This window comes from Pantherophis guttatus, chromosome 2, assembly GCF_059756535.1.
Source record: "Pantherophis guttatus breed Tessera chromosome 2, ASM5975653v1, whole genome shotgun sequence".
NCBI lineage: Eukaryota > Metazoa > Chordata > Lepidosauria > Squamata > Colubridae > Pantherophis > Pantherophis guttatus.
The window spans coordinates 118,914,835-118,942,265 of NC_142064.1; the positions used below are offsets into that span (position 1 = coordinate 118,914,835).

A 27,431-nucleotide genomic window follows, 5' to 3' on the forward strand; every position below is an offset into this window, starting at 1 on the left:
AGTGCATGCCAGATGCACGCTGCATGCAAATGCACAGTGCGTGCCAGATGCATGCTGTGTGCACATGCACACCAAACATGAGCTTCACACGGATAAAGGAGCCGTTTGAAGCAGTGGTGAAATCTAAAATTTGTTACTACCGGTTCTGTGGGCGTGGCTTGGTGGTGGTGGTAATGTCACTGGGTGGGCGTGGCCAATTTTTTTTACTTTTAAAACCATTTTTTACATGTAAAACCATGTAAAAAAATGCTTTCAAAAGGCTCTGACGATCCCAGCTGAGTTGCCTGATCATCAGAGGGTTTTTAAAAAACCCTCTGACGATCAGGCAACTCAGCTGGGATCGTCAGAGCTTGGATCGTCAGAGCCATTTAAAAGAAAAAACTTTTTTTCTTTTAAATGGCTCTGACGATCCCAGCTGAGTTGCCTGATCAGCAGGCAACTCAGCTGGGATCGTCAGAGCTTGGCTCGTCAGAGGCATTTAAAAGAAAAAAAGCCGCTGATGATCGCGCGGCTCAGCTGGGCATGGGGGGCAGGGGCAGGGATTTTTGCTACCGGTTCTCCGAACTGCCCGCCACCATCACTACCTACTCGCCCGAGCCAGTCCGAACCAGGAGCATTTCACCCCTGGTTTGAAGGTAAGTAGAACAGCGATGGGGGGGGGGACAGCTGTGCAGGATTTCCTGCTTTCTAGCGAATATAAATTGTGCAGCACAGCTGATCGTCGGAAGTACCAGTTCGGACCAACCGGTAGCTTTTTTTTACTACTGGTTTGCTGAACTGGTAGATTTTATCACTACCGGTTCGCCCAAACTGGTGTGAACTGGTAGGATTTCACCACTGATCTACAGATAAAACAATAGTACAACAGATAGTGCTTGGATTCTGAATGCCCAAGGGAACGACATTCTTTTGATCATTCTCTAAAAGCTGTCCAAAATGGGGCTGTCCAAATCTCAGCAGTGGAGAAGAAACTGTTCCAAAGGGACATGACAGCCATTGAGAAGACTTCTCAACTCTTCTCAACTCTTAAAGCAGGAAACCTGAAGGAAGTCTTCTTGAATAAACAGATAAACTCCCTTCAGAGGAGATACTCCCTAATATAATTTGTAGATGAACCATGGGAGGCTTATTTTAGCAGTTTTACCCAGGCAAGATCAGGTGTTCACGTTAGTTTAATTCTGTTACCATCCATTTACTTTCCTATTGATGAGTTTAACAGGTAAATATTAAACTCCAACATCTCCCACAATCCATTTGGAATAGATAGGAGAAATATCCAATTCTATGCAAAAACCTCATCTTGACAGTTGTATGAGACCAAGGACTATTAATACTGGAAATTGAGTGGTAAAATCAGCAACCTTTATAGCTGTTGCCTCATTCCTAGGAAATCTCAGGTCTGTAGCTGTTTGAGAAGGAGACTGGACTGTAAGAAGGAGGTAGGGACCCCTTCACTATTTACATCAAGATGTGTGGATTCAAATCCCAGAATTCCCCAGCCAACATGATGGCTAGGGAATCCTGAGAGTTGATGTCCATATAGCTTAAAGTTGCTGAAGTTGAGAAACAGACAGTTGCACCTCTACTCATCTGCAGCCCCAGATATTGTGGCTGATGGATTCATGGCACCTCTTCCTGATTTAAGAAGAAGTGATGTGTGATCAGAGGAGTCTTCCTGTAACCAACACTTTCCTTTTTTTCTCCTTCCAGTCTGCGGGAATGTGTCAGGGGGTGGAGAGGATGAGGGTGAGTCAGAAGCTGGTTGGATTGAAGGTGCTGCTATCCTACTGTCAGTGATCTGTGTAGTGCTGGTCACAGCATTCAACGACTGGAGCAAGGAGAAACAGTTCCGAGGTCTGCAAAGCCGCATAGAACAGGAACAGAAATTCACTGTCATCCGCAATGGCCAACAGGTCCAAATTCCCGTGGCTGAGCTGGTGGTGGGAGACATCGCCCAGATCAAATATGGTAAGAGGGAAGGCAGGAGGTAGACGATCACTCAATTTAGCCCAGTCCTGCAAAGGCAAATTCAGCTGCATGGAGATACCCCCAGGGACTGGATTTAAAACAATTCTGATATCTAGTTTCTGTCTCTGGGAACACCAAACATACTTGATAAACAAAGCGTTCCATGGTACCCCAGAGGGGGCTAATGGTTCAACTTTATACGAGCTTCTTTTACAGTTGTAATGCAGAGATGCTTAATCTCAAAGCTTATGATGGGGCATCAGGGATGAAAATTTAAGATTATCTAAGACTATGTCTAGACAAAAGCTTTTTTTTTCTCATTATGCCACTGCTCTTCCATTTCTTGTTTCTCAAGGAATGCAATGAATTGACCACAGAACTCTGTTCATTCAAACAATCTGCACAACAGAAATTTACACTATTTTGTCCATCCATCCAGGATTTAGATAAACTTTCCCTTCCCCCATTCACTTCCCAATAAAAATGGCAGTGGCAAATATGTGCACAGCTTTCTTCACATCTGTTTTGTTGTACTTCTTTACACTTAATTCCAGAAATATAATTATTGCAAGTATGCATATCTTTTTCTTTTAAATTCCCACTGAAATTCTGGAAGCACTAAGAAGCAGCACTGTGTATCGCTGTTTATTGAATAGCAAGCATGCTTATTGCTCACTTAGTAATTACGGAAGCAAAATGGGTATCTCTGCGTGGCATCCATTGTATATAATGGGCATAAGATTGTAGGCTACCAGTATTTGTTGATGGAGTTAATTGCTTAACCCGTTTCTCTTCTCTCCTAGGTGACCTGCTTCCTGCAGATGGAGTGCTTATCCAGGGGAATGACCTCAAGATAGATGAGAGCTCTTTAACAGGGGAGTCAGATCATGTACGCAAATCAGCGGACAAAGATCCCATGTTGCTATCAGGTGAGGTACATCTGACAGTGCCAAGATGAACTAATTCTACTTTGTTCTAAAGCTACATTAACATTAACAGAACCTTGAGTCCTTCGGGAGTAGGGCGGTATACAAATCAAATGAACTAAACTTACAAGTCTAAAGGCTCAAACTTTTAACGAAGGCAAGTCTTTCCTAAGTTTCTTTCTCTGACGTTATGCAACTGTGGGCTCCTACTTCTCTTACCTGATTGTTTCCTAAGCAGCACCTCTTCCTCTCTTTTCCTGTATATTCCATTACAACTCTGGCTTAATATAGTTACTGAGACAGTAAGATTTGGCAGGTAAGGCACTGGGCTAGAAATTAGGAGTTCTAGTCCTGCCTTAGGCACAAAGTCCTCTAGGTGACTTTGGGCTAGTCACTCTTTCTTAGCCCTAGGAAGTTTGCAATCGCAAACCACCCCCGAAAATCCTTGCCAAGAGAACTGCAGGGACTTGTCAAGAGTTAAAACGAATTCAAAGTCACAATATGTATGTCTTCAAAAACCATTACAGTTAACATTTCTTTTTACAAAGGTTAAGTAGGAGACTACATCAAAACTAAGTAGCAACATAATAATATAACCCAGGGGTGAAATCTACTTACCTTCCTTACCGGTTTGCATCACATGCATGCGCAAACCTTCTGTGCATGTGCAGAAGGTAAAAAAGACATTACTTCCTGGTTAAAACCAGGAAGTAATGACACCCAGGTGGGTGGGTGAAGCTTTGCTCCGCCATCGCTACCGGATCGCCGAACCAATGGCCAAGATTGCTACCGGACTGGGCGATTCGGCCCGATCCGGGAGCATTTTACCCCTGATATAACCATATTAATACCGATAGATACCAAATCTACTATTTTATATGTAAAAAATAAAGTGAAGAAAATATATCTATTCCTTTCTGTAAATGACTCCTGCATGTCTCCCATAGGATCTCTTGTAGCATGTAAAGGATGCCTGGATCTACAGGTTTCCTTTGTTTTCTGCACATGTGCTATTTTGTGATTTATCATTTTTGTCCAAAATGTGATTTGGGCCAGTGTAAATTTGTATCAAAACTCTGGAAGCATGCCAAGGTTTTCCCCACTGAAACTGCTTGAACATTTTCGCTCAAAAAACCCTTTCTGCCCTCTAAAAATTTCTAGCACTTTTGTTGATGTATTTAGGTTACAGAATTTGGCACCGTATTCCAGACAGCCCTTTTTTTCCAGGGGGATGGCATCTTGCTTTCTGCAAATTCCTTTTTATGAGTGATTTTCAGGGAACATCAAGTTTGGCACAAAGTGAGGGAAGCCTATCGAGGCTTAAGTTTAACTGGAACATAGGCATGGTGGAAGGACACTCATTTCTATTTTTCACACTGAGTACCAAATGCTTCAGAGGCTTCTGGGCCCCATGAAGCTCTTCTAAGAGTTAAATATATCTGTAGTAACTACATTTGAGTTCTGCAGACAGTTCACATGATGTAACAGCAGAAAGGTCGCACTCTATTGGCCTTACATCCTTCAACTCCAAGTCCACTTTTCCCCAGAAAAATCCAAAGGTTGGTGTTTTTCTAAGCCACAAAAGGTCCCTCACACCACAGGCATGGAACAGCCAAAAGCCCATTCATCTTTTGTTTTCTGCTCACAGTCAGATCACATAATGATTTGGATGAATCACCAGCATGAATCATACAAGTTACTGACACTGATTAGAAATATGGAGCTTTTAAAAGCAAGATGCCCAAAGAAAAGTTTCAGCTCAGCCAAGATGTACATCTTCATATTGAATCTCTCAAGTCTGGAGCAAGTATCAAAGTGCCTTCATTACTTGCTAAGGAACAGCCCAGGGACTGAGTCAGCTCCAAAAGAGCAGGGACCACATGAGATAGATGAGCTGTATAGAGATGAGATTCAATGCACTTCAGGTGATGCCCACAAGCTACATTCTTTTGTCTTCAAAAAGGACTACATCATTCTGGTGCTAAGGCATTCCCTGTATTTTGGGAAGTGCTTTAAACTTTACCACTATTTTATAGCTTTGGGGGCTGAGCCTTAATTAGTAATATCTACACTTAAACAGCAGTATACTTCATTATATGGCCAAGATGATCTCAGGGAGTGATCTAATGGGGCAAATCTGGTTCAGGTACACTAAATCTTAAATCCCAGCCTAAGAATGTGTAATTGTTGTGGCTTAATGTGATGGCCTGTTTCAAATGATACGACTGAGCAGTTGCTAAGATCTTTCAAGATACTGAAACACAAAACTCCTAACACAATTTTAGCTCCTCTAGTGATTTGTCTGAAACCAGCCATGGAGTGCTAGCCAAGCCTCTCAAGTTTCATTGCCATACCTCTTGAACTGAAACTACGTACTTAATAGCAATAGCAATAGAGCTTAGACTTATATAGTGCTCCACCATGCTTTATAGCACTCTCTAAGGCTAAGCAGTTTACAGAGTTAGGATATTGCCCCCAATAATCCAGGTCTTCGTTTTACCGACCTCAGAAGGATGGAAGGTTGAGTCAAGCTTTAGTTGATCAGGATCAAACTCCTGGCAGTGGGCAGAGTTAGCTGCAATACTGCATTTTAACCACTGCACCACCAGGGCTGCTAAATAAATTAAAAACTCATCCAATAGTTCTCTGTGGCGGCAGATCACATAGAAAGTTCCAATGTTTTTTGAGAGGAATTAGTCTTACATTATGGTTAACTCTTCAGGTTAAGCTTCTGAGGAAGCATAGATCTCTTTAAGGCAAGGGTGTCAAACTCACTGGCACGCCCACCCCCAGTTTAGCGAAGGTGGGGAAAGTCACGATACATTGTGTGATGACATGACACTGCGAGTTTAACACCCCTGCTTTAAGGCCTAGACTGACAATCAGTGGCTTACAGCAGCAGATTTCAGATTTGCAAAATCAACACTGTTATGTAATTACTGTCATTTGCTAGAATATTGAGATTTATCAACTGCAGCATATTAGTTCTGGTGAGCCTCTGAACACAGGCATAGTACCCATCAGTAATTCCTTCATCCAAATGTCTCTTTTCCCATGATGTTGCTGCAGCCAAGCAATTCAGTTTGGTCTACTGGTTAAGGCACCAGGGAAGAAACTAGGAGACTGTGAGTTCATTGTCCTGCTTCAGGCATAACTTTGGGCCAGTCATTCTCTCTCAGCCCAACTCACCTCACAGGATTGTTGTTGTGGGGGGAAAAGAGGAGGAAGCAGTGCTGGATATTTTTGCTGCCTGGAGTTATTTGTAAAAATAATAAAGTAAAAAAATAATAAAGGATAGAAATAAACAAACAAAAAATTCTGGAAAAATTCACATCTGCTTTTAAGAGTTGCAACAGGGGCTCCAAAACATATCTTTCCCTTCAGGTCCAAGTACTGCAATATGAGAGCATTTTACTAACATTTTGCTAATCATGCTATCAGTAGATGTCAAATAACGCTGTACCTTTTCCAGAATAGCTCAGTTTGTAATGAATCCAGAAGATCTACTTCTTGGGTTCCTAACATTTCCATTTAGTATTCTTCTGACTTTTCTTTTGATTTAGGCACCCACGTCATGGAAGGCTCTGGGCGAATGGTTATCTCTGCTGTTGGAGTCAACTCACAGACTGGGATCATCTTTACTTTGCTGGGTGCTGGTGGGGAAGAGGAGGAAAAGAAAGAGAAAAAAGGTAAGGTCTGCTCTCTGGTCCAGGTAAGCACTTCCCCAGTGTACCTCTGGATCCATTGTACTGCATGCTGGTCTTCATGCTCATATCAGCTCTCTTGTTGGCTGAAGCCAGGGCATCAAGATGCATTTCAGAGCTGCTCCACATAAATGTCTTCAAAAACATCCAGCATTTGCAGAAGGTATCTATAGTTTCTGCATAACTGGCACGAAGATGACTTCAGGTTGATGGAGCCTTATTATAATTTGTTCCTTTTCTGATCACGACATTTATTCATACACCGTCCTCTTGAGCATTGCTTGCTTCCCCTTGTTATCTACCAAGGCTATCAATATGCCATTTAGATCCCTTCTGAACCTTCTGGTTATTTTACTCCAAAGCCTAACAATCATTCCCAAATAGTGCTCTTTGGGAATAGCACTGCTACATCTCTTCCAACCCTAGCAAATTCTACCTAACATGTAGACTACTCAACTGAAGTAGTCTACATGTTAGGTAGAATTTGCTAGGGTTGGAAGAGATGTTTATGGGGGATGTTTGCACAGAGGAGGTTGGTCATACTCTGGAGCAGTATTTCTCAATCTTGGCAACGTTATGGTGTTTGGTCTTCAATTCCCCAAATACTCTAGCCAACATGTCCATGCACCTTAAAGCTGTCAAGGTTGAAAAACACCGCTCTGGACTATCTAAGAACTGAGGTAAAATAAATATTCTGGAACCATTGCTCAATGCTGGCTCAGTAGGATTGTTCCATATAACTATTTCCCCAGCACAATGCTCTCTACGATTAGTACCATGATTCTTAAATTCTCAAGAGAACCCTGGCTGGAATTTTTCGAGCTATAGTTTCAAAGGCACTAGGTTGGGAAAGGCTGTTTTGGTAAAGCTATTTTATCACTTCTCTCTACTTTGCCTTCTTTTAATTGGATCCCATTCTTTTCCAAAGATGCCTCATTCAGTGTTAGGAACCCACTCATCTTTTCTGCTCTCATCATTCCTTCCTTCCTTGGCTTCAAAAGCCTTTCTTCTCCTTACTTGCCAATGCCTCCTTACTTGCCAATGACAACCCTTGGCTGTCCTTCACTGTATTCTGACCCCTGCTTTGTCCTCGTCATCTCCCTATGCGACTGGGAGAAGGGATAAAGAATCCAACCCAACCAATCATAGGCATTGCTCATGCAAGTCATTCACCCATGTGATCAGTTTATTTGAAATATTCTCCCAGCAATAGACAGAAAAGTGACTCCCACACAGTTGGGAGAACACTGAAAGGGCACTACTTGTGCAATAACACTTGAGTCAGTACATTTGGATGAATAGTGCTGAAGTTTGACTCAGCATGCTTGAATTATGGTTCATCATTTTTGGAATCTGCCTCAGCAAGGAACTGGGCACAACTCAAAGCTTTGGCATTTACTTCATTGTTGTTGCATCTTCCACATAGCAAGACTTATTAACCATGTTAACTCTCTAAGAAATTAGAAAAACTGCTGCAGCCTCTTTCCCTATCAGTGTAAAACAAATAGCCAATGTTCAAAGAAAAAAAATGGTGCAAGAGAAAAGTGATCCATTCTGCCTAAATTCCTGTTTTTATCCCATCTGAATAATAAGCAACCTATTTCTGTGTTAGCTTGTTAATTATGTTCAAAATTGTAGATTTAGTGCTGGCCCATAAAAATCTACTACAATACAATTAATCCCTATTCAAAGAACAATTGAGCTAAGGGGATAGTAGCACTGAATCCCTCGTAGCAAAGGGATTTTAAATAAATGGCATCTTAATTTATTAACTTATTTTGTTATTAACTTGTCTAATGTGGAGTTTAGGGGTTTTATGTTGTGGATTTTTCATGTTGTAAGGCTCTTGGAGTTGTCGTGTGTGAGTCAGGTGGCCATGTGCATTTGTTTAATTAATTAATAAGATAATTTGTTCACAATCCCTGATGGTTTCTACAACACTTTCATTTTTTTTTGACAAAAACCCATTTATGTCAATCTGAAACTTCTGCTGGCTGAAGCATTGCCAATGTGTCAGTCAAAAACTATGTTAGCCAATCACTGTCAAGCAATCTTCCTCACCCAATAAAACTCACAATAGTTATTTAACCATCTCTCTCCATAATAAGTTGGTTTTCTGTTTTATCCTTTTTCCTACCTGCATGTCTTCCTAACATTCCCTGTTCCCAGGTCATTGTCAGAAGATGCATGTTATACTGTAGTGACATTAGTTAGTTATTTATAAGTTAGCAGACATAACTCTGGTCAGAATCTGGATGTGAAATTGTTTGTGAGTCCCATCCTACGTACACTTTGCCCATCACAGCCAATTTAAATGTAATGGTAAATTGGCCCACTGTCATAATGCATTAATAATTAGCATAGTGCATTAATTCAAGTGCTAAGTGATTGCATCCAAAATGATGCAGTATCATCCATCATTAACATCAACCATGATGAGTGTTTAGTACCACAATAATTATTCATTATTTTACTAATATAAAATATAGTTGCTTGTTAGTAAATGTGGACTGAAGACTGGCTTATTGGCTGTTTGTCTTGGAGGGCTCTGATGTTGACACTAAGATATCATGTATCTGGTAGAGCAGAAACCTTTCTCTGCCTCTTTGATGGAGCAGGGAAATTATTTATAATAGCATAACCTTAAGCAAAAGTAGAGTTAGAGCTCATTAGCACACTGTTGACTCCTCACTTCAAAACTTTCATTTAGTTGTGAACAATATAGGAGGGACATTTTCTCCCATGACCATTCTGGGGAAGAAAGATCATAAGTACTTTAAAACAATACCCTTCAAACTTGGTTTTGGTATCAAAAGTTGGTAAGAAATCCATGAGAATTGGCAGGATAACACCTCCCCACCCAGCTTCCAGTTAAGGTCATCCCTAAGTCAGCGAAGTTTTTAGCAGTTGCTAGCCGAAGATGGCCATGAGTTTAGTCACTGTTTGGGACTATTCTCCTTACACTATGGCCTACAAATTATCTATTAACAATTTAGCATCAGAGAAAACTAAGCAGAAATTAGCAATTAGCCTAACCAATTGGTTCTGGCTCAACAATCTAAGCAAATGTCTTTACTAATAGTCTTATCTCTTTTTCCTATTATCTCCCATCTCCCTTCAATTTTTTTAAATTTTTCTATGGCCTAGGCATATCTCAACAGAAAAAAATTAAGAGATGAGTGAACAAATCTCCTACCCACTCCTTTGTCTTCCAGATCTAGCTTTTCGGTGAAGACAGGTATCAAAAATAGTGGATATGGTTGATAGCATCTCCATAATCTGTACAAAAACATATAAAGGTGCAGAGTTCTCCTTCTCCTCCTCCTCCTCCTCCTTTTTCCTTTTTTCTTCCTCCTTCTTTCTTCTTCTTAGAGAAAAAGTAGTTTTTCAGTGTTTTGTGTTGATTCATCTTGAAGAATGTTGGTCTTTTTCTGAACATCAAAAAGACCAAGCTCATGACCGCTGCAAGGAATGGAAACATGAAAATAAAATTTAATAGTGAAGAGATAGAAGGCATGGAAAAATTCACTTTCCTAGAATTGCAAATTGTTCAAAGCAGTGAATGCAGCCCAGAAATAAAACATCAGATTGCACTGGGTCATGCAGCAATGATGTACTGTACATGAGTCGATTATGGAAAAGCAAGGACATCAGCCTGGCAATAAAATGTAGGTTAGTGTGCTCTAATGTGTCCCTGTAGTTACCTATGGTTGTGAAAGTTGGACCTTAAAACAAGCAAGAGAGGAAGAAAATCAGTTCATTTGAGCTGTGGTGCTGGAGAAGGCTTCTGCATATTCCTTGGATGGCAAAGGTGACAAGCAAGCACTGGAGTATATAACATCAGATATGTCACTGGAAGGCAAAAATCACAAAATTTTGCCTCACTTATTTTGGCTGTGTCATGCAGCGGGGGGATTCATTGGAGAAAGCAATTATGTTTGGACAAGTTAATGATAAAAGGAAACTGGGCTGCCAAAGAATACGATGGCTGGACATCAAAGCTGACACCAGCCAAGCAAAGAACGACTCCGAGAAGTAGCGCTAGATCAGAAGACATAGAGAGACCTGGCCCATAGAATTGCCAAGAGTCAGGCATGACTGAATGGATAATATCAGCAGCAGCAGTAGCTTGAAGGGAAAATACTAGGGCCACTGGAGAGAATATATCAGCACCTGCACCCTTTGTTGGAAGAATTGATCAATGAATGATATTTCCTTTAACACCTGCAGATGCCTATACTGCTGAGGCAGAAAGGCACTTTAGCACAAAACCAGCGGTGCCCCACAATGCAACATTCCTTGGCCAGGCCTGCCCCTCACGATGGCTGCCACTCCGGTTGTCAAATTAATGTTGCTTCTGTCTTCCCTGAGTCCCATTACTTCTGGCTCCTGTTGTGCCTTCCCTTGTCCATACATAATACCAACATCCTCTCTGTGCTGGGTTCCTTCTTTCTCTGATTCCTTCTTAAGGCCACATCAAAGGTCACCAGCACTGAGAGTATAGGGCAGAGGTCTTCAAACTTGGCAGCTTTAAGATTTGTGGACTTCAACTCCCAGAATTCTGGGAGCTGAAGTCCACAAGTCTTAAAGTTGCCAAGTTTGAAGACCTCTGGTATAGGGGATATACTCTCAGTGCTGGTAACCAGTGTGGCTATATCGCTGAGTATCCAAAGAATGCATAACCATCCACACAAGCCAGTTATGAGCATCCATAAGAACATAAGAAGAGTCTTGTTGGTTCATATCAAATGCCCATGTAGTCTCACAGTATTCCAGGAAGATGATAAGCAGGAGCTGAAAGAAACACTCCTTGTTGCCTCCTGAAAACATAATTGCAAGCAAAAGGTTCCATCCCTGGTGGAAATCTATGCATCTTCTTTCATTCTGGCATGTTCTTTAATGATGGTTCCTCTATATAGAAAGAGATGCATTCATCAGGCATCACATATTTCAGTTAAGTCTACAACAGAGACATGCATGCCACTACAGTTGGGCAGCTGATGAATTCTTGTGTAACTGTGGTTGAAAAGAAGAAAGTGGATAACTGATCTTGCAAAACCAGGGGATGCAGAACAGAAGACAAAGAATTGGAGAAGATCCCCAAGTATTGGGGATTGACAACATTGACAACATTTCCATCTTTTAATAGCAAAAGGCCGCACTGTTTAGATTCACACATAGACTATGCATATATACATCATGACATACTGGATTCTTGGGAAGAACCTGTTATATATGGAGGCCAATACCAGCTAAAGAACTGGCAGCTGTGATTTTACATTGTTGTGGACAGATAGGCAAGTCTCAATAGGTGGAGAAAAGTGTTAAATTCAGTCTAAATATCTAGCTAGTTCTGTGGACAACCATAATAATGTAATTTGGACTCAACGCAGCTCCTGCTGTTCCTCTTAGTAGTTATCTGCACTTGACTGCTCATTCTAAAGGTTGTTTTTATAGTCTTCCCTGAATCTTAATCCTAACCATCACAAGGAGGATACAATACATTACAGGGGCTGCTTACATAACACTAAAAAAGAGAACACATTTCGCTTCTTCTGGATAAAAGGAAAATAAATGTATAATATATCTCGCCTTCTAACAGTTGATGAAGAACTCCAAGAAATGTATCCATTCTTCCTTTTTAGCCTATCTTGTCAAAACAAACTCAGGCTGGACAGCTTTTGTAGCATAGAATCCATTCCAATAAACAACCATTTTTTAGAAAGTAGAACATCTGGTACCTTAAGAGCAGGAAGCCAATAAGTGTATTAAGGATGAGGCCTTCTCTTGTTCCGGGCAAAAAGAGGTCAAACAAGAGAGGGAGGCAACAAGGCAGAGAGATGGAGACAATAAGATGTTTTGCCTGAAGCATCCACAAGAAGTGATGCTGTCACTACTAGCATCAACCAAAATCATCACATGGTCAGTTGTGATTTATGAAGAAGATTTTATCATCTTTTTAAAAGTCATGCTGGGACAACCTTGTTGGGTTTAGTTCCTTTAAGGAGAATGTTCTTTGATAGAAAAGGTGTTTCCTTTTTTTAATACATTCCACTTTAAACACTAATAGATTTCTCTATGCTCGTTGCTATATTTACATTTCTCCCAGTTCTGCAGATCCCATACTATTGTTTTCACTTAGCCTGTTTGAGCATCTTATCCTTGAAATTGGACGAGATTCCATCCTTTTTCTTTTTTTACAGGAACCTAAAACTATCCCCCCTCTTTTCAATACATACAATTGATTCCAATATAGCGGTAGATTAAACCCACCAAATTAGGCTCGTTTCTTCTAACTACAGCTATATTTTGCTTGCGCCTGCATTAATGATCCTCAGCCATGTGTTCTCCAAATGTGGGACTACAAAACTACAACCCCTGCCATATCCAACCAGCCATTGCCTGTTGGTTTACAATAATGGAAGCTGCAGACCAATATAATTGGTGGGGATCAGATTGGAAAAGACTAACTACACCCTACAGAGCATATCGGGAGGTGCTTTATCACAATCCATGCTCTCCATAGTATGTATGTGTGTTTGTGTGTGTGAGTGCATGAGTGCGTGCATGTTGCACTGGTGCTGTGTTGTCTGTTCTCAAGCGTCCTGTGTTTGTCGTTCCCTTTTTCTGTTGTAGGGAAGCAGCAGGATGGGGCAGTGGAGAATAATCAAAACAAAGGTAAATGTTTCCCCATCATATCTCTTGAGTGCCTACATTTAGTTGGAATGCCAGCTATATCAGAAAGACATAACATTCTCCAGATCTTGATAGTCTAGGTCAATATTTTTTCAGTTATACCATAAGATCCAATGCATTCTTTTTAACAACTTTTTTTCCCAACAGTAACAAGCCCAGATCTGATGATCTGAGGTCAAGATATTTAAAGCTTGTCTATTTATTTATTTTGTTTATATTTCCTATTTTTTAAATTTGCAAATGTTTCATGGACTATTAAGCAACCATATATTCCACAACAAACTCTATTTCTCCGAGACCATAGTGCAGAAGATATTAGCTAGATGGTTTATAAAAGTCTGCACATGAAAAATGAAACTCGGAGAACCTCTACAACCCACTTAGTTAATTAAGTGCTATCAAGTTCAGTTCATCTCCCAGTCACGATAGGAATAAATATGTGTCATTTTGACCAGTCTTTTAGCTATTCCAGGAACATGTCAATCATCCGGTACTAGGACTAACTAAAATACAGCAAACTAGCTGAATTTAGGGTCATAATATATAGTTAGCCTCAGATGTTTGAATTACATCTTTAGAGGTGCTGTTCAACCCTAGGATTCTAGGGTATAGTAGCGATTGATATTTGAATGACTGTGAATTTAGTCTTCAGATTTAAATAAAACACTTCTGGTTAAGCAAAGAACAGAAATGTTTTAAAAAAGAAAGAAACATGGTGGATGTTGAGGTTTTAAGTGGAAATTGTCTGTTGGATATTGTCTTTAGGTTAGATTGGTAGATAAGACCTCAGCACATCCCATTCTTTACAGCCACTGGCCATGGTCACCATAGCTGATAAAGGCTGTATTTCAACATCTGGATGACCACATTCCCACCTTGAGCTAACATACAGAGTTTAAACGGAGACTATGACCTCACCTAATCCTGGATTTTCTACCAGTTTACAACCTAGTACTAAAGGCATGCAAATATGTTTTACTTAGATTCTATTTTTCTCTTCATTTCTAAGCTAAAAGAAACATGGTTCCATCTGCCAGACAATATCAGAGTTGCTTTGATTAATCAACATTCTCTGTAATATTACCAGAAAAGGAAAATGAGATATATGATACTAAGATACTATACTAGATTTCTGTATTGCTGGACTTTGAACTGAATGGTGAACTTTTTGAACATTGAACCTTTTTGGCAGTAGGCCTGTCAAATGAGCTTCTTTCCAAGGAAGAATAAAATGCAATATGACTGCTTAGAAAAATAAGCATCTTGTGCAAAAGACAGTGTAAGCAAAACTCCTGTTAAAGCATCGGAAAGCTAGTCAGCCTTAAAAGAGATGAGTGTCTTCTTCAATGGATACAGTATATTGTATTTCTCTAGGTTCAATATGTATTGAATGAATCAGAGAACAGTATGTCCCACCTGAGATGCAAAATTTCTGGACCTGTCATGAAATAAGTTTTGTTCATAGCTTTTCTATAAGCTTGTTTGTTGAAAATCTTTCTCTTTCTGGAACTTACATTTCTAGAGCTCACTGGGAAATTCATTGCAATTAAAACAGGCTAAGTTGGTTATAAAAAAGATGTGGTGGCTCAGTGGCTAAGATGCTGAGCTTGTCGATCGAAAGGTCGGCAGTTCAGTGGTTCAAATACCTAGTGCCGCATAATGGGGTGAGCTCCCGTTACTTTTCCCAGCTTCTGCCAACCTAGCAGTTCGAAAGCACACAAAAAATGCAAGTAGAAAAATAGGGACCACCTTTGGTGGGAAGGTAACAGCGTTCTGTGCGCCTTTGGCATTTAGTCATGCCAGCCACATGACCACGGAGACGTCTTCAGACAGCGCTGGCTCTTCGGCTTTGAAATGGAGATGAGCACCACCCCCTAGAGTCGGGAATGACTAGCACATATGTGCAAGGGGAACCTTTACCTTTACCTTTTAAGTTGGTTATGAAGATGTGTTTTATACATTGGAAGAACTTCCATGAAAAGAATGCATGGGAATGATGTTCCAAAGGTGCTTTTTCAAGAGGCAACTGGACTTTCTTTGTTTTTCCTTGAAGGCATTTTGTTTCTCATCCAAGAAACTTCTTCAGTTCTGACTGAAGTCAGAACTGAAGAAGCTTCTTGGATGAGAAGCAAAACGTCTTCAAGGAAAAACAAAGTCCAGTTGTCTCTTGAAAAAGCACCTTTGGGACAACCATAATCTGGATGACTGAGAATCATAAAAATGATGGCACTTTTGTTTAGATAACTCGTGTGCATGGATGTACGTGAGAAAGCTTAGACAATAAGCAATGATTTAATTACTGATGGTTAAATAAGTCATAGTGACTTAGTCCACAGGTTTTATATATATATATATATTATATAAGTGACAGCCAAACAAAGTCATAACTCATTTGTAGTGTATAAATCCAGGTCACTCTTAATATTAGCAATCAAAATATATTTTACAACAACACCATTTCCCTTAAACAAGTTGTTACATTCAGAACAGAAATACAGAATAGAAAAACACAGGACTATTATAATGATTTATGATGTTGCCTGGGAACACGCTTTATAAAATTCCAGGAATGAATCATGCAACTTGTGGTAAAAAGTGATTTTGAAAAACCACAACAGCCTTAGCTAACATTGGGCAAATGTTCTGTTTTACCCAATATATCCATTTTGATTATGGCAACAGTTGCAAAATTGCAAAAAGAAGGGCAACTTATTATGCGTTGCTTTTAGGCCTTCAAACCTCTTGCTAAGACCTAAGATTTTTTAAAAAGTACTTTGTTCACTGAACTACAATTGGTTGGATTTATATTTCACTTTAAACCATAACTTGTGGTTTATAAATCGCTATGTCTGGCTTCACATATCTTGCTCACCCAAAAACTGAACATCATAGTGGATTACTTCCAAACATGATTTCAGTTACAGGCAATAAATTACTTTTTTTATGGAGATCAATACACTATATCTGCCTTATCTTTGGTAGCATACCAGGATGTTGTTTATAAACAACTGGATCAAGAAAAGTAAAATGCACACACATGCACGCACAAACAAACGGGCAAGCATAGTAGCAGAGTTATAATAAAGAGTCAGCAATTCTGGGTGAAACCATATTTGCTCCTTTCTCTCTGCAGCCAAAAAACAGGATGGGGCAGTTGCCATGGAGATGCAACCCCTGAAAAGTGCCGAGGGTGGTGAGATGGAAGAACGGGAGAAGAAGAAAGCCAGTGTGCCCAAAAAAGAGAAATCTGTCTTGCAAGGGAAGCTCACCAAACTGGCTGTTCAAATTGGGAAAGCAGGTACGGGGGCCGTGAGGGTGGCAGATGCATTGTAGTAATGGTGGACACTTCCCTTTGGGAAGGGAAGTGAGCTTGGATGCACCGTTGCTAATAAACAAATGAATAATATCCTTGGCTGAGAGAAGGTCAGTTGTGCAGGCAAGGATTTGTCTTTTCATTGATTCCATATTCATTATTTATCCATTGTTACTCTTTGTCAATGTTCTAGTCCAGTTTTAACAGTTCTGGAGGGAAAATGAACTAACCCTGGCACTGAAACCACACTCAGGGTCATGGGAAGCCGAATTCATCCTTCTCTCTGCCTTCTGAGATAAGCACACACACAGTACATGAAGCTACAGGGATGCTTTTAGTTCTTATGAAAGGCAGAACTGCGAAGTTATAGTTAAGGCAGCTCAGCTAAGAAACTGTAATATCAAACAAATTGGGATCTCATGTAAAGGTGATGAATTTATCTGAAAGCTGATACTACATATCTGTTTTATTACTGCATTTAATCTATTTTTTTGTTTATTATTTTATCCTACTTTATTTTGTTTTGTTTGATATGACTGTAAGACTAATCAATTAATAAACTGCTTATTAAAGCTAACTCTTTGCACTCAGGAGGATGGAGTGTATAAATACATACAGTATTCTACATCTGGTAGATCATTTGCTGCCAATTAAATTGGAACTTTCGATCCGCAAAGGCCTTGCACCCAGTTTCCCATTACTTATGGTATTAAAAACCATCTATTCTTAAATGGATCTGTTACCTGTAGTATGGAGGGGGCGACCCTTAAAAGCTGGTCCTTTGGTGGAATCAACCTTGCCGAGGTGCCGGGCAGATGCTGCTGAGAAGCTGAATTTCCCATCTCTGTGAGATGGAAAAAGAGACATTATTATAACGTTACCATGAATCTCCAGTACTCCCTTAGGTTCACATTACAAATATAGTAGAAAGGGAGTGAGATTGCTCTTCTTTTCTCCAGGTACCTGTTTTGTTTCCTTGACCAGCCTCCCGACAGATGTTGATTGCCCGACAGATGTTTTGAACTCCTTTAATAGCTCTCACTCCCATTCTAGAGATATATGTTGCTGAAAAGAGATATAATCCTGAGGCCATCAGCCTGGAGAAGGCTGCATAGACAGCAACAGGTCCCATCAGTTCTCATTTTAAGAATGGAAATTTGTGGAATTGACTGGGCCTGGTGCCAAGAAGCCCTTTGGGGACTTTTCTTCTCACATTCTGGCTTTTAATACAAAATGTTCTCAAGACACAATCTTATTTGCAGGGTGTGCGATTTCACAGATTCAGGTCTTGCTGTCGCATCTGACTGTCTCTCTTCTTCTTCGTATTTTCTCCAATCCTGCTAGGGCTGGTGATGTCAGCTATCACAGTCATCATCCTCGTCCTGTATTTCATCATTCAAACCTTTGTTATTGATGGGAAGACGTGGATGAGCGAGTGCACTCCTGTTTACGTGCAATACTTTGTCAAGTTCTTTATTATTGGGGTCACTGTCCTGGTGGTGGCTGTACCCGAAGGCTTGCCACTGGCTGTCACGATCTCTTTAGCCTACTCTGTCAAGGTGAGCATTATATCCTTAGTGCCTTCACTGGTTTTCACTAAAATAAATGGCTAGATCCTTGGCTATGCTCTTGTGTCATCTACTCCCATAAATGCTCTCTGATGGCCATCTCCCTTTGAAGCTCTGGTGGAAGTTAGCCTAACAGGAATGACTGAGAAGATTGTGGACTAGATCACAAGGGAGATCATCATCAATCACCTTGAAAATTATGCAGCCATTATTAGGAATCAGCATGCATTTGTCAAGACCTATTTTCACCAGATTACCGATTAAGGTAATTCATTTTTTAAATCAGTAACTTCCTTAATAAATTATAGGAATACCACCTTTTGAAGAAGTATCCATGATACACTGATCAGCAAGCTACTTTAAGCATCAGTGAAATAGGACAATTAGGTAGATTGTCATTAATGGTTAGCTCTCTAATGATTCTCATCCAACTGGAGGAAGGTACCATTCCTGTATCTTATGATATTTAATTTTTGGATTAATAAGTGGGATGGAAAGGCTAAAGGGATGCTTTTCAAATGTGCAGAGGAAACAACAGTGTGTGGGATGCCCATCATTTAGAAGACAGAAATAATATTCAAATAAAACAAAAGCATTATGATAAGTTATAGAAATAAAAGTAACAGCATGAAATGTAACAGAACAAATGCAAAATTCTTTAGGTAGGAAACAATAATCAGTCATTCAGATACAGAACGGGCTGTGAAAAAGATCTTAGAGGAATTTTATATTTTTATTTATTTAGCGTATGACATCTATAGAGGTCAAGCTCCTTAGAAGAGTTGTTTACCAACTGAATATAACTTCACAGCATGATGTGGTTTCATAAAAATACAAATGTATATTTTGGCACTTGGAGAGGATCAAGATTTTCAAGGAGTGCTCTGGATACACTAGGCAGCTGGAATTTTGTCCTTTAAATCCTCCAATTCCCCCCAAAACAAGGACTCAAAATTTGCCCTTGTCTATTCTTGGAACACTGTAGGAATGCAAATGGGTGGGATGGTGGGCTCTAATTTGCTCACTCTTCTCCTTTGGAAAAAAAATATGTATAATTTTAATCTCTTTTCCTGACTATAGAAAATGATGAAAGACAACAACCTGGTCCGGCATTTGGATGCCTGTGAGACCATGGGCAATGCCACAGCCATCTGCTCAGACAAGACAGGGACTCTCACAACCAATCGCATGACAGTTGTGCAGTCCTACCTGGGTGACACTCACTACAAGGAGACGCCTGAGCCCAGTAGCCTGACATCCAAGATACTGGATCTGCTGGTGCATGCCATTGCTATCAACAGTGCCTATACCACCAAGATACTAGTGAGTAGTAGCCCCTGTTTGGAAACACTCCTTCCTAAGACTACATTGGTCCATAAATGCAGTACTATTATGCAAGTAGGGAATCTATGGTCCCCAGGAAACTGTTGAACTATAGCTCCCATCACTTTTACCTATGTTGGCTGCAGTCTTGGGAAATGTAGCTCCTTGTGAAATAAATAAGTATTATTATCTCCATGATAAGCAGGTTAAAGATGTTCAACAATAAGAGTGATATGGGGAAGGGCTAAGACTAACATCTAACACTGGTGTAACACTACCTCTGTACCTTGACTTGAAATGACATTTAAGTTGGGAACAATTAGCAGTAAGTAAAAAATTGCAGACATGAAGAAGAGCTAAAATCCCCAACAGCTGGAATGCTAACAAGCTGTGCTCTAAGTTTCTGGAGAAAAGTCCGGGTGGAGAAAAATGATCTCTAGTTAATATTTTGAATGGCAAGCAGGAAAACAGGTGGAATCTCAGGGAACTTGCAGAAGAGGGCAGGTTTCTTGAATGTCCCTACAACCACTGGCGAAATCCCGCTACTTGTCCCAGCTTCTGCCAACCTAGCAGTTTGAAAGCACGTCAAAAATGCAAGTAGAAAAATAGGGACCTCCTTTGATGGGAAGGTAACAGCGTTCCATGCGCCTTTGGCATTTAGTCATGCCAGCCACATGACCACGGAGACATCTTTGGACAGTGCTGGCTCTTCGGCTTTGAAACGGAGATGAGCACCGCCCCCTAGAGTCAGGAACGACTAGCACATATGTGCGAGAGGAACCTTTACCTTTAGACTTCCAAAAACAATTATTAAATCAATTTTTTCTATAGCATAGATATGCCTTAAATTCAAAGCCTATTTACAAACCTGAATTCTGGCAGCCAAGAATTTGATTCAACCGATCCACCACCACCCATTCCATCATGCACACACTACTTGGCAGAGAGAAGTGATGAAATTAGAAGAACTGAACTGGGTGTCTCTCGTTTCTGACCTTCCATTTCCTTCAGCCTCCAGAAAAAGAAGGGGGTCTCCCACGCCAGGTGGGCAATAAGACCGAATGTTCACTGCTGGGCTTTGTGGTTGATCTGCGACGTGACTACCAGCCTGTCCGTGAGCACATCCCAGAGGAGAAGCTCTACAAGGTTTACACCTTCAATTCTGTCCGAAAATCTATGAGCACCGTCGTTTGCATGCCTGATGGCGGCTATCGCCTCTTCAGCAAAGGCGCTTCCGAAATTGTCCTCAAAAAGTGAGTCTGCTCTGTGTTATGAATGGTGAAAGGGACCTTCATACAGGCAAAGGCTACCATCTTAAAGTGGGCAAGACTATCTCATATTGTGAAACTTGTCCTGGCGTGGTCAATATAAGTGCACTTAGCTCCCTATGTTAACCTTGAAACATTTCCATACAATATTCCAGGAATTCTTCCAACTGTGAAAAAAGTGGGCATTATTATCTGCATGCTATTGGAATCCAAACAAAGAATTTATTTTAGATGGAGAAGCAGGCTAAAGAAGCTCAAATAAATATGAGCAATATGGTGATGAGCTAAGACCAAGGGCTTGTCTAAGGCTACCTATGTACCTCATTTGAGGATACATTTGCAGTGGAGACAATCAACAATGAATAAAATGGTCAGTTGTGGGGGACAACAACAACAACAACAAAAATCAGGCAAGAAGCAAGGAGAAGCAGGAATTTATAAATAAGTTCCATCCCTCTCTTCAACACTTACAGCTGTAGTTAATAATGTGGTTAAGTGCACGCCTAGAACAGTGCATGTTAACACCTTTGTTCTGAGAGCTGCATTTTGTTGCCAGTTTGCTTTTGAGTCCAGCTCAAGGTTCCGTTTTTGACCTATAAAGCTTTTCATGGCATGGAACCAGGCTATCTGAGGGACCACCTCTCCCCAGTGAAATCTGCCTGCCCCATTAGATTTACCAGAGAAGGAAGGCATGCTGCGCATACCATCATCCAGGGACCTACATTTGATGGGGTCCACAGATGTGGCTTCTCTGTTGTGGCATCTATCTTATGAAGCATTCTTCCCCTCCCACTCCCCCCCCCCAAAAAAATTAGATTAGTTCCATCCTTTTTGATATTCTGGAAGGCCCTCCAGACCTGGTTATATTATCAGGCCTGGGGCTCCCAGGGAACCAGAGACATGCTTAGATGGCTCAGTTACTAAACTGGCTATTTTTATTCCCTCTTTGCCTAGGGTTTGTATCTTTGTTTTTATAACATTTACTGTTAATGTGATTTTTATACTTTTTATTATATCACTGGTTTTTATAAGAGGCTTCACCCACTGTGCACCACCTTTGACGAGATGTGCATCTATATACATTTGATTAATAAATAGATACATAAAAAGAAACACTGTGTGACCCACCATAATCATAAAATCATCAGCAGTCAATTGCAGAAGGCAGCTTTACTCGGAACAGCTTACACCTGCGATGATACATTTAATGCCATCAAACTATGACATCTGCCTATCCCAGGTCCTTGGGAAGGGTTCAATAGGTGGACAAAAATTCTAAATCCAGTCTGATCATCTGGTTGACTAGGCGACAAACTCTAATAAATTAAAGCAGCATTTCATGAAAACAAGAAAGCAGCAGAGCAGTATGAAACTAACATGGGCAATGCCGACTTAATTAAAACTTTCAGGATGATGGTCATTGGAGAAGCTCTGACATGGCTCAGAAGTCAGAATTAGCAGAATTCCTGAACATGAGATTTCATTTCCTTTGATCTGCCTTTAACTACCATTATAGCCTTTTGCAGAGGCTTCTTTATCAAGGAGTAAGTTTGATAAGGCCTCACATTAGAAGCCGGGAGACTTTGAGTTCTACTCCTACCTTAGACACAAAGGCAGCTGGGTGACCTTGGGCCAGTCACTCTTTCTGAGTCCTAGGAAAGGAGCAAGGACAAACCATAAATCTTGCCCCAAAAAACTGCAGGGACTATTCCAGGCAGTTGCCAGGAATCAATAAAGGCTCAAAGGAGCAACATTTTTTTCCCCTTTATCAAAATGAGCCAATTTTGAAAAGTTACTTTCTTTAATAAACATCCTGGATAAATGAGTCATTGCATACCTTGTATGGCAGAACTGATACCTAAGCAGGAAGGATTCTGTATAAACTCCTTTTGGTACACGTATGTATATGTGTGTGCGTGTGGGTGTGTTCGTCCCTCTTACAGGTGCACAAACATTCTAAATAGCAATGGAGAGCTTCGCGTCTTCCGGCCCAGGGACCGAGATGAAATGGTAAAGAAAGTGATCGAGCCCATGGCCTGCGATGGGCTGCGAACTATCTGCATAGCCTACCGTGACTTTCCAGCAGGGAAGGAGCCTGACTGGGACAATGAGAATGATATTGTGATAGATTTGACCTGCATTGCTGTGGTGGGGATTGAGGATCCTGTGCGACCAGAGGTAATGGCTGGATAGAGGTGGATTTTCTCTGAACAAACCTGTGTTTTGTTTTTTGTGTTTTGTGTTTTGTTTTGTGAGTCAGGGGAAAATCAACTCTTAAATTTCCAATCTCCCATTTCTTCCCAATGGCTGATCAAAGCTGAAACAGAACAGGGCTATAGGTTCTGTTGGCTAGTAAAAACAAATTGAGGTGGTATGGGGATGGAATAGGGTCTTCTGCTTGAGCATGGAGTTGGACTACAAAACCTCCAAGGCCACTTCCAACTCTGTTATTATGTTATTCTGCTTTCCACAGCCACTATGGCCTATCAGACAGGACGGTGGTTTTGGATCCTAAGAGGATTTTGCCAAACAAGCAGAGCTGCTTCAATTCTGTAATACAGATAAAGTCAGAGTTGTCTAGAAATAGCCCAGAATTAAGCTTCATAACAATAGTTTCCTTTGCATTTAAGAAAAATAGCAATAGCAACAGCACTTAGACTTATATACCACTTCATAGTGCTTTCTAAGCGATTTACAGAGTCAGCATATTTTCCCCAACAGCCTAGGTCCTCATTTTACTGACCTTGGAAAGATGGAAGGCTGAATCAACCTCAAGCCAGTCAGAATTGAATTCCTAGCAGGTCGGCAGAATTAGCCTGCAATATTGCATTCTAACCACTGTGCCATCACGCAGGGGGAATCATGTTTTTAATCCTTTGGCTACAAAGACAAGTTTGGAAAAGCTTAATACATTTTTAGAGGCCAGAGAGAATCTTGGGAAGTTGCTAAAGGAGATTTCCATTGGTCAGATCTGTTGGGATTTCTGTTCTAAATAACAGCTCTCCCCCTTTTGCTAGCACTCGTAAAATCAGCATAATTGCTTCAACATTTTAAAAGACATGAAGCACTTTACATGATAAAGTATTTGGATGTTAGTGCAAAGAAGAAAGTACTAAGACATACATTTTAATTATCCTGTGCAAGGAAGCATTTTCGTTATTTTGTGCGAAAATAAGATAGAGCTTTGCATCGTAGATGGGGAACATGATTAAATAGAGTGAAGTCAATGAATAGTTTTCTCTCACTATATACATATATAGATAGATTGTTTTCATCCTCAGTCTAATGACAATGAATTTCAACAAATCTGGCTTTAGCAGAAGGCTTTTAAGATGAATAATATGTCTCCTATGCAGGATTGTGTCCTCCTGACATTAACCATCTATTTTAGTTGAGCATTGTGACTGTGACACAATATCAGGATATATGGGTAGATATATCTTAGCAGCCTGAATGAGAAAAACAAAAATATGCTGAAGGTGGCCACTTTTATTTTAAAGAAAAAGACTGGGGTTATGATTCGGGGGGTTTTCCCTGGCTTCTACTTTCCCCAAATTTGCTAGATGCTTTAGAGGTGAAATAGTGATTAGCTGATGACTTTGGTTATGAATCCAGCAAGGAAATCTGATTATGTTTTGGAAATATAAAGCTGAGATTCCCAGTCTCGATATCAGATTCAATACTGAGGTAGAAAATCAAGAAGCGTGTTATGTTATAAGCAATCAATGCCTTTAATTGGCTATACCGTGTGTTCATTTTCCAGGTGCCAGAGGCCATCCGCAAGTGCCAGCGTGCTGGCATCACTGTCCGTATGGTGACAGGAGACAACATCAACACAGCTCGGGCCATTGCTGCCAAATGTGGCATCATCCAACCAGGGGAGGACTTCTTATGTCTGGAGGGAAAGGACTTCAACCGAAGGATCCGCAATGAGAAGGGAGAGGTATCAAAGAAGCTGTTTTAAGTTTTTGGAAAGGTGCTATTCCTGCAATTCCAAAGTCAGGGAGGTACGTTCTGAAATAGCAGCTTTCCTCCTCAAAGGGCTTGCTCAAATGGAAATTCATTTGGAGATCAGGAAGAGGATCCCCCTTTAAACAAGAGACCTTCAATTTGAACAAATCTCAGTTTTTCATGAACTCCAATCATTAGGAAGATTCTAAACACCCTTCACCATTTTTTAAAAAAAAAAAATCCCCACAAACAAAAAGTTCTCATACCAGAGGGAAAAGCTCTTCCCTTTTTTACTGTTTGCCAAGCTATTTCTAGACTACCTAGCTCATTCAACAGCATAGGAGAAAGGATGTCACTTTTCTTACCTTTGATGGCCCAAGCATTTGATATTGCAATTAGCAAAAGATGACGATGAGTGGCAGACTTGGGAAAAACTGTCCCAGCACTGTTTGGAGAAAGGCTATAGCACAAAATTCGTATGCAGAAAATTCTAGTTTTTGGCAATAGATCTTCCCCCGCCCTCCACAGTCTCTGAATGGACTGAACCTAAGATTTTTTCCATATGAAGTTTGTGCTGATGCCCTTCTCTCTCTTTTTTTTTTCTTTTTCTATCTATCTATCTATCTATCTATCTATCTATCTATCTATTTATCTATCTATCTATCTATCTATCTATACCTATTGCTATCCCTGTACCACCTATCAGCTGAGACAATTGAAAGCTAGAAATGGTGAATGGCCAGACTCAGAATTTCCACACTAAGGACTTATAGCACCTCCTGAGTATCATCCAGTCATCCTAGAAGTGATATAAAGTCTGAGTGCATTATTCTGGCCAATGATGGTTGGATGACTCCAGAAGATGCTATAAATTGATGGTGCAGAAATGATCTAAGCCAACTTCCTATGTTCTCTTGTACTACACATACTACTTCTCTATGTTTATAGATAGAACAAGAACGTCTTGATAAAATCTGGCCAAAGCTGCGAGTTCTGGCTCGATCATCACCTACTGATAAGCATACCCTGGTGAAAGGTAAGATCCCGCCAATCTCTTCGTCCTCAGTCAAAACGGGGTGGTGGGAACTAGAATTCCCGGGATTTGGATTGATTTCCTGTTCCAAATCAAACTCCAGATATGCAGCCCAGAATTTCTCTGAAAGCATGTCCACCTAACGATGCAAACAGCTCTGGGATGTATTTGGATCGTAGCCCACTCGCCACTAGCTAACTCACATTCTTGACCTTCAAGGCATCATTGACAGCACTATTGGGGACCAGCGCCAGGTAGTCGCTGTCACTGGGGATGGAACGAACGATGGACCCGCGCTCAAGAAGGCCGATGTGGGCTTTGCCATGGTAAGAGGAGTTGAACTGAATTCCCTCCCCTGTGTCCACAGGGACATCCACTTCACAGGGAACTAGGGTGAAGACAAACATAATATAAAAAGAGAGCTCACAGCATGTCCTTCATCTGTGGGATGAGCCCAGCATCCTCCTGGCGTCGCAGCTGCAATGACAGATGTACGTACTAGTTAACTCAATGCTGGCCCAGCCGCCATCAGTCCTTTCTTTCCCCTATGCTTGGTACAGGCAGTCTGCCTTTTTAAAAAGCAAGCAAGTGCTGTATGTATGATTATCTGCTTATTGCCATTTTCCGTGGAAATGAATATAAATTGCATGAGGGACCTGGTGGGGAGGAAGGTTCCAGAGAGACATCATAGTCATCAATTAATGCTGCGTGCATAAGCCATTTCTGCAGATTTGCAAGGGTTTTCAGGATTTGACCTTGCAGATGAGCAGGTGACCTTGAACTGAAAAGAGAGGGCCCAGATCCAAAGTAGCCTGCTACTCTGTATCAGCATTGATGCCAAAGTTATGAATTAAATGGATTACATCCAACTTAAGGGGCTCAGCCATGGGAAACCATTAGCTAATTTAAATGTCAATCAAATATTTGGTGCTGGAACTTTTAAAAAAGTATTAATGACTACAAGCTCAATAAGCACCAGCTAGCCCATTCCTACTGACCATCAATACCATTCTGGATAAGCAGTTGCCAGTCTGCAATATGAGGGAGGAAATATTGGAAAGTGTAGCTCTGTGGTTGTTGTTTTTTCAGATCAAGAGCAATGATGTCATTTCCATCTCTGCTCCATCCTTTGCTCCCTCCTTTCTCTGGCAAGTAAGCGAGCTGATAACAAGCATTTCAGAATTTCTTATTCTTTGTGCCAGATATTCATACAGGAAGTCAAAAGAATAAACAGAACAAGTGCTGGTTAGATGTTTCTTTTCTTGCGTGGGATTTCTACTTCAAACTGGATCCTTTGCAAATTACTTAGAAATCTAGCTTAAAACCCTAAAGGTTTATTTCAACTAGCTGAAGAACTTTGGTGTCTGTTTTTTTAAGTCAGAATATGTTATCAATTGAACCAATTCAATGGGAAATGAGCATGACTTCTTTCTTCCAACATACTGCTTGCCATACTGCTCAGAAAGTTAACAACCGGTTCTCCTGAAGTGGTGCGAACTGGCTGAATCCCATCACTGTGTATATTGCATACTAGCAGTCTATGCTAACAATGCTTTAGAGTAGCTTCAGTTAGGGTTGGGTTGAAAACAGTTGTCTCATTTGTATACAAGAACAAAACATCAACATCTGGTCACCTTGATTCCTCATTCTGATTTGTCTTTATGATATCGTGGCATGATTG

At 40.6% G+C, this 27,431-nt stretch overlaps 1 protein-coding gene across 7 annotated transcripts in view; it reads left to right on the plus strand.

Moving 5' to 3' along the window:
* The window catches only part of ATP2B3 (ATPase plasma membrane Ca2+ transporting 3), a 131,580-nt gene that overhangs the window by 67,894 nt on the left and 36,255 nt on the right, over positions 1-27,431 (plus strand). For 4 of the 7 annotated variants that reach the window (XM_034434193.3, XM_034434194.3, XM_034434196.3 and 1 more), the window contains 12 exons: positions 1,711-1,968; positions 2,772-2,897; positions 6,458-6,583; positions 13,235-13,276; positions 16,428-16,592; positions 17,952-18,166; positions 19,256-19,498; positions 20,510-20,751; positions 22,710-22,944; positions 24,530-24,709; positions 25,666-25,753; positions 25,970-26,076. In XM_034434193.3, coding sequence (XP_034290084.2) covers positions 1,711-1,968; positions 2,772-2,897; positions 6,458-6,583; positions 13,235-13,276; positions 16,428-16,592; positions 17,952-18,166; positions 19,256-19,498; positions 20,510-20,751; positions 22,710-22,944; positions 24,530-24,709; positions 25,666-25,753; positions 25,970-26,076 — 2,027 coding nt within the window. The remainder of the gene's footprint in view (positions 1-1,710; positions 1,969-2,771; positions 2,898-6,457; positions 6,584-13,234; positions 13,277-16,427; positions 16,593-17,951; positions 18,167-19,255; positions 19,499-20,509; positions 20,752-22,709; positions 22,945-24,529; positions 24,710-25,665; positions 25,754-25,969; positions 26,077-27,431) is intronic. The other 3 variants (XM_034434197.3, XM_087886582.1, XM_034434195.2) reach the window with 1 other exon arrangement.